The following is a 13,808-nucleotide window of genomic DNA, read 5'->3' on the forward strand; positions in this document are numbered from 1 at the left end:
GATCGGGAACCTGAAATGACCCTATCCTAGAGCAATACTGACGAATATCTTGCATATCACCATAGAACCTTCATCTGGTGATGGATGGAGACAGAGACAGAGACCCACACTGGAGCACTGGACTGAGCTCCCAAGGTCCCAATGAGGAGCAGAAGGAGGGAGAACATGAGCAAAGAAGTCGGGACCACGAGGCGTGCACCCACCCACTGAGACAGTGGAGCTGATCTACTGGGAGCTCACCAAGGCCAGCTGGACTATGACCAAAAAAGCATGGGATAAAACCGGACTCTCTGAACATGGCGAACAATGAGGGCTGATGAGACGCCAAGGACAATGGCACGGGGTTTTGATCCTACTTAATGTGCTGGCTTTGTGGAAGCCTATCCAGTTTGGAAGTTCACCTTCCTAGATATGGACGGAGGGGGGAGGACCTAGGACTTACCACAGGGCAGGGAACCCTGACTGCTCTGTGGACTGGAGAGGGAGGGGGAGAGGAGTGGGGGGAGGGGGAGAAGGGTGGGAGGAGGGGGAGGGAAATGGGAGGCTGGGAGGAGGTGGAAACTTGTTTTTTGTTTATGTTTTTTTTCTTCTTTTCTTAATAAATAAAAAAAAAAAAAGATAAGTAGCTTTAGTGTCTGTCATGTTCTCTCGCAAATCCATTGACAATACAATGATTCTTAATACGTAGTTTAATCAGTGTGTTAAGATAACTGAAAAGCGGTCCTGAAGTACTCACTGAGCAAATACTCTGGGCCCAACTGTTACCAGCAGCCTCCAACAAAGCAACCCCAGTCAATCTGCAACTCTTGTAATGTGCTTATAAAAACTAGACCTGAAACCTTTTCGAAACATCATACCATCATTTTCCCTGCAATTCCTCCTAATATACACTAGAATCCTTTGGGTGTTTAGATTTCCCCTAGAATGTGGGGCAAAGTCTGCTTAGGTATTTCTGATCACCTTTGCATTGAGCTGTGGGAATGAGGATGTGTCTCGCTTTTCCCATGGCATTCCCGAACAGAATCATGAGAAGGATTTTCTCGGTCAGAACTTTCTCTCTTTACCCTTGCTGTTTCTTTACTCCCTTCCCCTTCTGCTTCTGAATCGCTGGGCTCTAAATCAGGGCAATACCCATCAGTTTCCTGATATGGAGCTCTTCCTGCTGACCGCCTGAGAAGCTGTCTACCCCACAACTGCTCCTTAGAACTCACATTCTTAGTTGGTTTAGCACAGTACTGGAGGTCCTCAGTGGGCCTCACCCATGTATTGGTGGCCTCCTTAAAGGATCTGCTAAAGTGTTCTATGCCAGATTTTCTAATGTTGCCCTGACTGGGCAAGTGGGGGCTGAGCATTGACTCCTGGTCACAGAAAATCTCATCTAAATTATCTTTCTGGGTGATGTTTCCAGACCAGTTGCCCTCCAGACCATTGGAACCGGCAAGCCTGGAGTTAGGCTGATTCTTCCCATTACCAATAGAAGCCTGTCCGTGGAGGGCAGCCTGAAGGGCCAGAGGCTTTCCTAATGATTGCCCATGATAGAGCTCGGCAGATGGAGCTCTCTGAGCAGGACTGGAACTCTTGGCTTCACTTCGAGAATGACTGTGACTAGCCAGCAAACAGTTACTCTTGATTTCTAGTGGATGTCGTGGATACATTTTCACATTCATGTCCAGCGCCTCCTCAGGCATTTGTGGGCTCCTTTTATTGTGACCAGGGGAGCTGCTGCCAGGCGAGGAGGGTTGGTGTTCTGTTTCTGTGGAGCTGTCTCTGCAGTCTTCTGAGGTTGATTTAGGCATTTTCAACTTTAAGGTGATACGTGGTGGTGGGTAAAACAATGAGTTCTCTAGTGCATTTGTCAAAGAAAGTCCTGAAATCAAAAAGGAAGATTTGCTTAACAACTGATTTAATTATTAAGCATATGTGTATCACAAAGAGAGTTCATGAACCTATTGTTCCAAATGTCTAATAAGCAACTGTCTCTGATGAGCATGTATACCATGGTGAGCAGGTAAAGTGAGCTGCAGTAGAGGATGAACCCAGAGTCCCACAGTATCCATGGCTCTCAACCTTTACACCTAAAAAACAATAGCAACAACTAGTGTGCTCTGTCTTCTGTCTCCATTTCCATGTCTTTCATTTCTTGTCTGTTTATGATTGGGCATATGGGTAATGAGTAGGACTGAAGATGTGCCTCAAACACAAGACATTTCAGATTTTATTGCTCATTCTCTTCAGGCATTCCCAAACAAGCCAAATAGAAAGCCACATAGGTATTTTATTTAATCTGGCATTAGAAGCAGTGGGTGGTTCCTGAATACTTTATGTCCTTACTTTATAATATCCTGATTACAAATTCCCATTGTGGGGTATAGAATAATTTAAAAAATATTATTGGACCCATATATGGGCACATGTGCGATAGCATGCACGTGAAGGTAGATGACAACATTATGGAGTCAGTTCTCTCCATCTTTACATGGGTTCTAAGGATCAAATTCAGGCCACCAGGCTTTTGAAGCAAATGCTGCTGAATCATCTTGCTGGCCCTGGGAGAGGTATAGGATGCCTATGCTAGGATGCATTAATTACCCGGATATATTACTATAAAATTGGTCTTTGCCCATTATCTTCTTATAATATATAGCTTCATAAAAATGAGAAAGGATAGCTTGGAAGTATCCTAAAGGATAGCATGCATTCCCCAAGGGACCATTTCGAACAACTACAGCCTCCATCTCTGCTAGGGCTTGCCACATGTTGATGCTGGAAGCTACTATATTCTTGTTTTTATTTTCTTTTTTGTAAAAATTAATTTATTTATTATATAGACAGTGTTCTGTCTGTTTGTATGCTTGCTGGACATGAAGAGGGCACCAGATCTCATTACAGATGGTTGTGAGCCACCATGTGGTTGCTGGGAATTGAACTCAGGACCTCTGGAAGAGCAGTCAGTGCTCTTAACCTCTGAGCCATCTCTCCAGCCCAAGCTGCTATATTCTTATAATCAGAAGCCACTTGGCTGAGTCCAATCTTGTTATCACATAGAGGCTCCTCCCTGTTTTCCTTTACTTTTTATTGCTTTGACAGTCATGTTATGGGGTAACCTTGTGGCTGAGTATCCCTGCTACTTCCTGCTATACCAGTATCCTATAATGCAGCCACAAATACCCCAGGGGCTTTTGATGTCTACCTAACATCTTGTTTCTATGTTTTTTCTTATTTTATGGTTGGCTTTTAACAGGTGCTGATTTTATACATTTTGCCTAAGTTACCCTTAGTGATCAGGTTCTCCCACCTATTCTATATTAAAAGACACATAGGGAAGTGTCCTGTACATGACTGTCATGATTCTAGCCAAGCATCTACTGTATCATCATGTATCTTTATCATTAAGTGGGTAATGCAGGGATTTCTCTGTTTGACTGCTCTATCTTCTAGTTTAGTTCTTAGTTCCTAGTATAGTGGTATTCAACCTTCCTATTCTGTGACCCTTTAATACAGTTCCTCATGCTTAATGGTTCCCCAACCATCAAATTATTTCATTGCTACTTCATAAGTATAATTTTGCAACTGTTATGAATTGTAATGTAAATACCTATATTTTCTAATGGTCTTCCATGACCCCTGTGAAAAGGTTATTTGACCCCCAAGGGGTTGCAACCCACAGATTGAGAACCACTACCCTAGTAGGTTCTCAATAAATATTAGTGAATAAATGAAAAGATTAGAACTATATCTTTTAACTTCTAGCCAAAGACCTGTTTTAACAGATTACTTTTAAGATAAGGAACCCTGGAATTAAATGGTTTCTGGAAACTAGAATTTGGTGTTGGCTTCTTGATTTTAAATGAATTTGATAACTACAAAACACTTTCAGGGCTGTAATTAATAGATTATCTGGCTTAGATTTACAACTCTTCTAATCCTATCCTGGAATTTCTTTTCCTTCCTTTCATTTTTTTTCCTGGAAGGGAATTTCTACCCAGGAATTAATTTCTCATTGGAAGTTGACAGTGAAATAGGTCACATAATTATCAGAATTAGACTGAAGCATACAAAACAATTTTTAAGTGGCACAATAGATATAAAACCAAATTGTAAAAATGGATATAATCAGTCTCTATATTTGCTAGTACAATTTTAACACACAGGTTGTTACCTTCTGTAACTTCTTGGTTAATAAGCTGGACTTGCAAACCGAAGATCTGTTCTTGCACTTTGGTGTGTGAAAGTTTCAGCTTCTCTCGCCTGCTTATCATGTAGCATAGATTTCGAACCTGCAAGCCCAATCCCCAGTGAATAAAGATGTTTGTTATAATAAGCAAATTTACAGTTGAAATTGTTCAGTTACACTGAAGGTCACTGAGTTCCGGTGCCTGTGGGAGTGAGGAGTGAAGACAAGACCCAAGGGTCACAGACCATGACCCAAATCAAAGGAATTACTATAGCATGACAATCATCGGGACATGGTTCCCATGTCAATGGGCTTTAAGAGCAAGTGCTCCAAGATTCTCTCTGAAATCTATTCTCTAGTCTACAATTTAAGAGGATCAGTATTTATGTACACAGTCCAGCTGAGAAGATAATGGCATAATACGTTAGCCTCTCCTTTTTATCCCTGAGTATGAATGATAGCACTTGACATCTGTACCACCAAGCCTGGTTAATTTCCAGAATTAGACAATTATGAAATTTCCTAGGATAAACACAGTACCTAACTTTTCTCTCGATTCTTATAGCACTAAATTTACCTGGAAATCATAAATTAAAAGTTCATAGAGCAAGTACTTATGAAGCCTTTCCAATCCCAGTCAAAGTTTAAACAGAACCCAATGTATGGGACCACAATGAACTCACATGATAAGGAAAGACACAGAAGCTCACACTATATAATGGGGTGGTCATTTTAAAAATATCTTCTATCTCTATGTAGACAATAGTAAGAGCTGGTCATCTTACCCTCTCTAGGTCCTGCCGCAGGTGCATAAACATTCTCATGCGAGTATGGATGTTTTCTTCTTTTGGCTGTACCAAGCCATTTTCTTCATCCTCTTTGGGAGGAATTAATGGTTTGTTGAAGTTGCTTTTGCGCTTCAGTTTCCAGTAGTTATAGATAAAGTCAACAGTTAATGCAGATAGCCCCAGCTCTTTGGCAACATCTTCCACCTGGACCAAGGTGTAGAATTCTTCCTCTAGTTCACGAAGTTTCTGTGTCCGCAGGCTGGTTTTCTCACTTTTTGCCTGGCTCTGCTCAGCAACTCTATGGTGGTGGTACTCGGCCTCCCCAATTTTTGGCTTGTTTTGGCCATGCTTGAGGCAAAATGACTTGAATTTTACTTCATCACCGTCATCTAGGATAGTCTTCATTTCCAAGCCGTGCTCAAAGGCACAGGTGACATGAAAGGCAGTGAGACAGCTTTTCACAGAGCACTGAAGGAGAAAAAAATGTGTTAAGGCAGTAGATGGGAAGAGGATAGGGAACACCTATGTCTCTGCCCCCAACTGTGAGCTTATAGAAAGCAAAAAAGACAGGGGAAGGCTTGACCATGACAAATATTTTACAAATAAAAAAAGGAGAAACATATTTTACAAGTAAGAATTTTTTAAAAAATTATTATATGCTTCCCCCCCCTTTTTTTAAAAAAAGATTTATTTATTTATTATGCATACAGTGTTCTGCCTGCATGTATGCCTGCAGACCAGAAGAGAGCACCAGATCTCGCAAGGGAGGTTGTGAGCCACCATGTGGTTGCTGGGAATTGAACTCAGGACCTCTGGAAGACCAGCCAGTGCTCTTAACCTCTGAGCCATCTCTCCAGCCCAAGAATTTTTTTATGTTACCCAGGAAACTTGGTCATATAGAAAAGAGCAAAAATATGAAATTCCCATTTTAAGGTTTCAATTTAAGCTGCAAGTATTGAGTTGCTTTTTTTGAGAAGTCTCTTAATTTATGTAAAGTTTTATATGGTTTCTTCTCTGCGTCTTCCACATTGCCTATATATGCTTTTATTGTAATACTTTTCACACACTACCTACTAATAGCTGAAAAATTCCTGGACATAAAGCTTAAGACAGAACCTACATCAGCTACCTATGTACCAGGATGTCATGAATTCAGGCAATACCATAAACTACTGAGAAAGCAGTTGCTCAGAATAAATGAAAGAAAAGACATAGTTAATATTATTGCTAGGACAGCCATGGCTCTAAAAGGTCACAATAAATCCAGTATCTAAGTAACCTTACTTCCTGAAATTGTTCTAATACACCTGAACTATGCATTAGACCACAGTCATGAATGGCTACTTAAATTTATACTAACTTAAATGGGGCCAAGATGTTGAGCCATGTTAGAACCCTTCTGTTGCATGTGTGAGGCCCTGGGTTTCATCTCCAAAATTACAAAAAAGGCTAATTAAAATTACATACTATGAGGAACAATGGCTCAGCAGATAAGGGGTTTTGCCACCAAAACTGATGATGAATTAGATCCCTAGGACCTACATGGTAGGAGAGAGCTGACTCTTGCAAGTTATTCCCTAATCTCCACGTGTGCGCTCCCTCAATAAATACGTGTTATTTTAAAAAATGACATACATTGAAAAATTTAACTCCTCAGTTCCAAGAACCGCATTTCAGCCAAACTAGACAACACACACACACACACACACACACACACACACACACACACACTCCATCACTGTAGTAAGTTACTGGAGGATTTTGTCACAGACATTTTAAAATAAGTTTGTACTACTCTGTCATTCACATTACCATGGAACACACTGACTATTCACAGGGAGAAAGAGCAGGAAGAATCTAGCCCATAAATTCCTGTGCCTAAGCTAAATTACCATTTGTTATGATTAAAATGTTATAGCTTTTGAGTTGGGTGGTGGTGCATGCCTTTAATCCTAGCACTCACAGAGATCTCCGTGAGTTCAAGGCCAGTCTGGTCTACAAGAGCAAGTTCCAGGACAGGCTCCAAAGCTACAAAGAAACCCTTTATCAAAAAACTAAAAAAAGTTGTTACAGATTTCCTTTTAAGAGATCTTAAAATACATTGGTACACATATATGCTAACATGAGATTTTTTTTCTAAGAAAATAGAATGAGACCACATATACTGTCAAAACCTTTATGAATTAAATCAAATGTCCTTAATTTTCTGAATGAAAAGTTAAGAGCAAATATTATTTATTTATTTTATTTACTTATATACTTTTTCAAGACAGAATTTCTCTGTGTAGTCCTGGTTGTCTTGGAACTCACTTTGTAGACCAGGTTGGCCTCAAACTTACAGAGACCCACCTGCCTCTACCTCCTGAGTGCTGAGATTAAAGGTATGAGCCACCATGCCTGGCAAGAGTAAATATTTTTTAAAAGTAAAAATAAAAAAGAAAGAAAAAAGAATATGGCAGGACTTTTCATAGTTCAAGATACCCAATAAAAATGAAAACAAAATAACAGCAGCATTATTTTCTAATAGCTGGCTTTCCTCTTTACCACCAAAATGTACAAACTTTTAATTATAATATCACATGACTTTAAAAATATTCATGTGAATGTGTATGCATGTTTACTATGTATATGGAAGTCAGAAGAGGTGTCAGATCACCTGGAACTGGAGTTACAGAGTTGTGAGCAGGTCTATGTGGGTGTTGGGAATTGAACTTGGGTCCTTTGCAAGAATATCGAACTCTTTTAACTATTGAGCCATTTTTTCAGTTCCCAGAATGATCTTTTCTAAAAACTAGATGGGTTTTATAGCAGTTTGCTTAAGAGACATTCCTAATTATCACTTATGTATTTTTTTTTAATCTGGTGCAGTTTATATTTCTACATTCTATAACTTTGATCTGGGAGATGATCTGTTTTTAATACCCCACTGATAGTTGCTGAAGACTGTCTCATATTATTTGTTGTATAATTATTTCATTTTTCTTGAATACTCAATCCTCTTCTTCTAAGACAATACTGTCAACTAGTAAAGGAATTTTTCAAGACAGGTTTTCTCTGTGTATCCCTGGCTATCCTGGAACTCACTATGTAGACCAGGCTGGACTTGAACTCACAAAGATAGTCTGCCTCTGCCTCCCGAGTGCTAGGATCAAGGTGTGTAGCACCACTCCTGGCAGGAGGTTTATCTTTAAACAACTTCAAAGGATAAAAAAAAATCAGGAATGGGATATAACTCTAATATCATCTAATCCAGCCTTTACACTTACTTGTTAATTAAACTTATCCTAAATTATGTGATTTAGACATGTCCATTTCCAATGAAGTGGTAATCTAGATACCTACTAGATTCTTTCACTGACAAAAGCACATTCTCACAAAACAGCCCTTCTTAGCTTTGGATAGTTCTTTTGGAAAATTTGGTTATATTACATAGAAATATGTATCCTTAAAATTTCCACATATTTGACAAACCTTATGAAAATGAGGATGATGTTAAGCTCAAGATGCATTTTTATCTGAGTATTTTTATTATCAATTGGCTTAAATCTATATACAGATACTTATAAACCAAATAGTAAAAGGCATATTTTAGCAACAACCAATAAAATGTTAAAAACGAATAAATGTCTTCCAGGATAAATTTATAGACTGTAGAGAGAGAAATTACACAAAAAAGACAAATACATGGATGATAATAAGGAATGTCTCTTAGCAAACTCTGCCGTAAAATCATCTAGTTTTATTTTTATTTTTTTTTCTGATAGCAATAGAAGACCAATTAGGAGAGGAGTTGAGACGCTTCAGGTGGCTCTATATAACTAGGATGTGTCTTAAAGATGATGTGGTTAATTAGGTAGGAGAGAAATTATTTAATACATGCAGAGAATGGTAGAACAAAGTGAAGGTTATGTCTGGATTTTGAGTTGGACAATTACTTCAAGTTGTTTTTCATTATATTAGATGTTTTCTATTGCCATAGCTTCAATGTAATCTCCAGTTATGGTTTTTTTTCTTTTATTATTTTTTTTCTATTTATTTTTAATATTTTTTACAAATTTCCTCCTCCTCCCAGCCTCCCATTTCCCTCCCCCTCCTCCCACCCTTCTCCCCCTCCCCCCACTCCTCTCCCCCTCCCTCTCCAGCCCAAAGAGCAGTCAGATTTCCCTGCCCTGTGGTAAGTCCTAGGTCCTCCCCCCTCCGTGCATTTCTAGGAAGGTGAACATCCAAACTGGCTAGGCTCCCACAAAGCCAGCACATTAGGTAGGTTCAAAACCCCGTGCCATTAGAGTACTATGCTGCGTTAAAAAACAATGACTTCTCAAATTTTGCATGCAAATGGATGGAAATAGAAAACACTATCCTGAGTGAGGTGTCCCAGACCCAAAAAGATGAATATGGGATGTACTCACTCATAATTGGTTTCTAGCCATAAACAAGGGTCACGGAGTCTACACTTGGTGATCCCAAAGAAGCTAAGTAAGAAGAACCTTCATCTGGTGATGGATGGAGACAGAGACAGAGACCCACACTGGAGCACTGGACTGAGCTCCCAAGGTCCCGATGAGGAGCAGAAGGAGGGAGAACATGAGCAAAGAAGTCGGGACCACGAGGGGAGCACCCACCCACTGAGACAGTGGAGCTGATCTATTGGGAGCTCACCAAGGCCAGCTGAACTGTGACTGAAAAAGCATAGGATAAAACTGGACTCTCTGAGCATGGCGAACAATGAGGGCTGATGAGAACCCAAGGATCATCTAGTTTTAGAAAAGGTTATTCTGTGGTATTTATAATTGGAAGTCTGTGTACACTTTGGGGCTAAAAGAAGAAAGCACAGCCAACTTTTGGAGTCAAATATTTATTTATTGCTATTATAAAATAATGTTGCTATGAAAATTTATGCAGAAGTTTTTATTTATGTTTTCCTTTCTTTTGAATACCGTGTGGCAAAGGATTAACCTTGCCCAAAGAAGGGTTTGACCCTTTGCCTCTATTACCTGAGAAGTAGCAAGTAAGCCTTTGGAATGTTCTAATATGTAGTTTATGCTAACTGTGTGACTATGGTAGAGGCTTTGGGTTACATGATATCAACCTGACTTCCAGAAGGACCCAAGAACAAGGTGTCAGACAAATGGAATATTACCTCTGGCCTCCAAGGCTATGAGTGGAGAAATAAACACGGAATGCATGGTTTTGGGGGTGATATAGTGAGGAGCATAAGATATACACCTCCTTGGACAAGCTGTGGTATTTAGGCAGGGAATGGAGGGCATGGTGGTCACTGACCCTGACTACTCTAATGAGTCATAAACCCAGTTATCTTCAGGTTACCGTGGAGACTGAGAGCACAGAGTGGCCTTTGAGCTGATACTTTATAACTGGTACTTGGTCATTAGGTAGGCCTACTCTTGGGTTATCAATTTATTTCTGCAGCCTCCTTTGGGGTTATTAATTCCTGGGTAGGGTCTGGTAGGCAGAGTACTAGGTTTCCTTGATTCTTTCTGTCCAGTGCAGAACGTGGCATTTTTTTGCCTCCCCATTCTTTGATGCATTTGCAGAATACCCCTTAGCTTATGCATTAACTGGCCATGTAAGCCTTAAATCAAGTATGAGGATTTGGTGTGAATCTTGCCATATCCCCACTAGAGGGGGGAGAGGGAGGAAGAGAGGGAGGGAGGGAGGGAGGGAGGGAGGGAGGGAGGGAGGGAGTTAGAGACGGTAAGTGGCAACCTGCTTGGCTCCTATGGCCAGCACTGGCTTTTAGTAGCTAAACAGAGAAACTTCTAGAGCAATAACATAACGGATAACATATCCTGAGTAGGTCCAGCCCTATAGGAGCAGCAGCATGTAGCAGCAACTTGTACTGTGGGAAAAGAGAGGTATTAAGATAGATCCAGTTCTCTCCCTCTCCCAGACCTGGTACATTCTAGTATTTAAAGACTGGGAGCCAGGCGGTGGTGGCGTACGCCTTGAATCCCAGCACTCGGGAGGCAGAGGCAGGCGGATCTCTGTGAGTTCGAGACCAGCCTGGTCTACAAGAGCTAGTTCCAGGACAGGCTCCAAAGCCACAGAGAAACCCTGTCTCAAAAAACAAACAAACAAACAAAAAGACTGGGAAAGGATGTTGTGTCAATTATATATTTAAAAAATTCAGCCTATTTATCTTTTTACTATAGTTTTAGGTTTTTCAAAATTTTGTTATTTATAGTTTTATTCATATTTTATTTATATCTATTCACTTTTACCTGACTTTATTTACATCTTCTATATCTGTATTTTAAAACAGCTTACTCTTTTCCTCAGCTTCATTTTTTGTTTATTTTTTTCCTTTTTCCTACACCATCTTTATTTCATTTATTACCTTTATTCATTTTTTAGTTTAGGCTTAGCCTTGAACTTCCAGTCCTCCTGCCTCCCTGTCCCATGTGCTGGGCTTACAGGTGTGTACCACCTTTACTAATTATTTGAGACACGGTCTCACTATGTAAAACCTGGCTGGTTTAGCGCTTGCTATGGTAGACCAGGTTGGTCTGAAACTCATAGAGATCCACCTGCCTCTGCCTCTTTAGTGCTGGGATTAAAGGTGTGCACCACCACAACCTGGTTCCATCTTAACTTTTAACTCCATAGTTTATTCCACATTTTTGCCACTTTCTTTTCTTTACAAAGATTAAATTTTAATTTCAACTCTGCAGATATGCATGCCTTTATGTGGTTATATGCATAATAGTGCAGTGTCTTGATGATAATGGACTAAACCTCTGAACTATAAACCAGCCCCAATTAAATGTTTTCCTTTACAAGAAAAAAAAATAGTGCAGTGTCTTGGAGCTGGAGTTATAGGCAGCAGCTGTAAGCAACCCAATTCACGCTGGGAACCAAACTTGGGTCTTCTAGAAGAGCATTATATATTACTAACTACTGATATGTCTCTATAGCCTATTTTCTTTTCTACAGCTACTGGTGGTATAGTCGTTTGACTTTTATGTTTCATACTTGCTTTGTTTTGGTGTTATGATGATTAATCACTAATGTCAACTGCCAGGGTTTAGCATCATCATGAAAACACTCTGTGGTGTCTTTGACACTATTTCTAGAAATATTTAGCTGAGTAAGGAAGGTTGACAATGTTGGTGGAACCATCATCATTGGTTAGTGAATTACAAAGGAGAAATTGAGTCGAACATTCATCTCACTTTCTATTTTCTGACTACAGACACAGTATGACTTGCTGACTCATTCTTCTGACACTGTGCTTTCCCTGCCAGGGTGGACTATACCTTCAAAGTGTGAGCCCAAATAAACCTTTCCTTCCTTAAGTTGCTGTTGTCAGGTATTTTGTCACAGGAACACATAAAATTAATTAATAGATATGTTGCTGTTACAGCATTTTCTTCCTGCCTAGCTATTGGCCATTCAGTTTTTTATTATACCAATCACAGCAACACATTTTCACATAGCATACAAATAACTCACAACAGTTTACAGAAACGATGCCATAAATGGTCTACTCTTATACTCTAACATCTACGGTAACGACCAGCTCTTATCTCTCAGCCCTACAATCTGAGAAGAGATGTCACTGAAGTGTTACCTAACTTTTCCCATTTTTTTTGGTTTTAAAATTGGATGGCTTGACTATATAGCCAAAGTTGGCTTTGAAGTCTTCTACCTCCCAAGTGTTGGCTTTACAGGCATGTATCACATCATGACTAGCCCATGTTTACATTTATCTCCCCTTAAAATGTTTTGAGCTCCCAAAGGCAGAGATTATAACAGTCTTAGAACAAGAACAACTTCCATTAATGAATTGTGAAATATATGAAAAAAAAAACCAAAAAAACCAATGACATGCTTCCCTAGGTGGGTGGAGGAGTGCTCTTTTATGTGTGGAGACTAGAGGTTGATGTCCTTAGTTGCTCTCCACTTTATATTTGAAACAAAGTCTGCTTCTGAACGTGGAGCTCACCATTTCAGCTTACTGGCTAGCCAGTTAAGCGATTCCAGGATCTGCCTGCTTCTGCACATTACTCCCAGAGCTGGGATTACAGATGTATGATGCCAAACATTTAGTTTTAAATAGGTGCTGGGGATTCAAATTCAGGTTCTCATGCTTGTGCAGCAAGTACTTAACCACTGAGCTATCTCCTCCACCTTCCTTTTAATCTTAGTATTTCATTTTCCTTATTGTGTCACTTTTAATAGTCACTGGAAAAAAATGTACTTTCTTATTTACTAGTTCTCCACTTGAAGATTTTATCTTTTAGAAGTTAATTTCCATCACAATTGAACTCATATTGGCCTAACAGTAAACTCGTGCTAGTTTACCAATTTAAATTTTGTATACTTGTAAGTGACTTCAAACAGGCCCTTATCTCTCTACCATCAATCCAAACCACAAATGTTGGATGATTCTATTTAGTTTGGCTAGCCAAATACATGTTAGAGATTTTTATCAGATAATCAGATTTACTCTAGGGAATAATAATATGGGCATATACAATTACTAGCTGTCCCATTAACATGTATATTTATCTGTTAGGTACTATGCTATGTTCTCTGCCATCTTAAGTAATTACTATTATTGTCTCCAATTATAGTTGTGGAAACTGAAGCCCAGAGATGTTAGGTAACTTTTCTAAGCTTACATAACCAGCAAGAAGACCAGGTTTCAAATCCTGGGAGGCTGGCGCCAAAGAGTATATCCCTCCTCTTCTCTCCTCTCCCCTCTTTCCACTTTCCTCCATCTTTTTTTTCCCACCTTGTGTTTTCAGACAGGGTCTAACTATATGGCCTAGGCTGGCCCACAACTGGTGGTACTACTGCCCCAGCCTTCCAAATGTTAGGGC

General features: G+C 39.7%; 1 protein-coding gene across 1 annotated transcript; it reads right to left on the reverse strand.

Annotated features, from left to right (window-relative positions):
• Nucleotides 1–627: 627 nt before the first annotated feature.
• Nucleotides 628–5,430, reverse strand: LOC121443708 (protein Jade-3-like; the record flags this gene model as incomplete). The annotated part of the gene is made up of 3 exons (XM_041645514.1): nucleotides 628–1,867; nucleotides 4,160–4,277; nucleotides 4,960–5,430. Coding segments are annotated over 3 exons (1,500 nt in total), but the record flags the coding sequence as incomplete, so codon positions are not given.
• Nucleotides 5,431–13,808: the final 8,378 nt, after the last annotated feature.

Source organism: Microtus oregoni, unplaced genomic scaffold, assembly GCF_018167655.1.
Source record: "Microtus oregoni isolate MIOR12 unplaced genomic scaffold, Mior012 000112F_004, whole genome shotgun sequence".
Lineage (NCBI taxonomy): Eukaryota > Metazoa > Chordata > Mammalia > Rodentia > Cricetidae > Microtus > Microtus oregoni.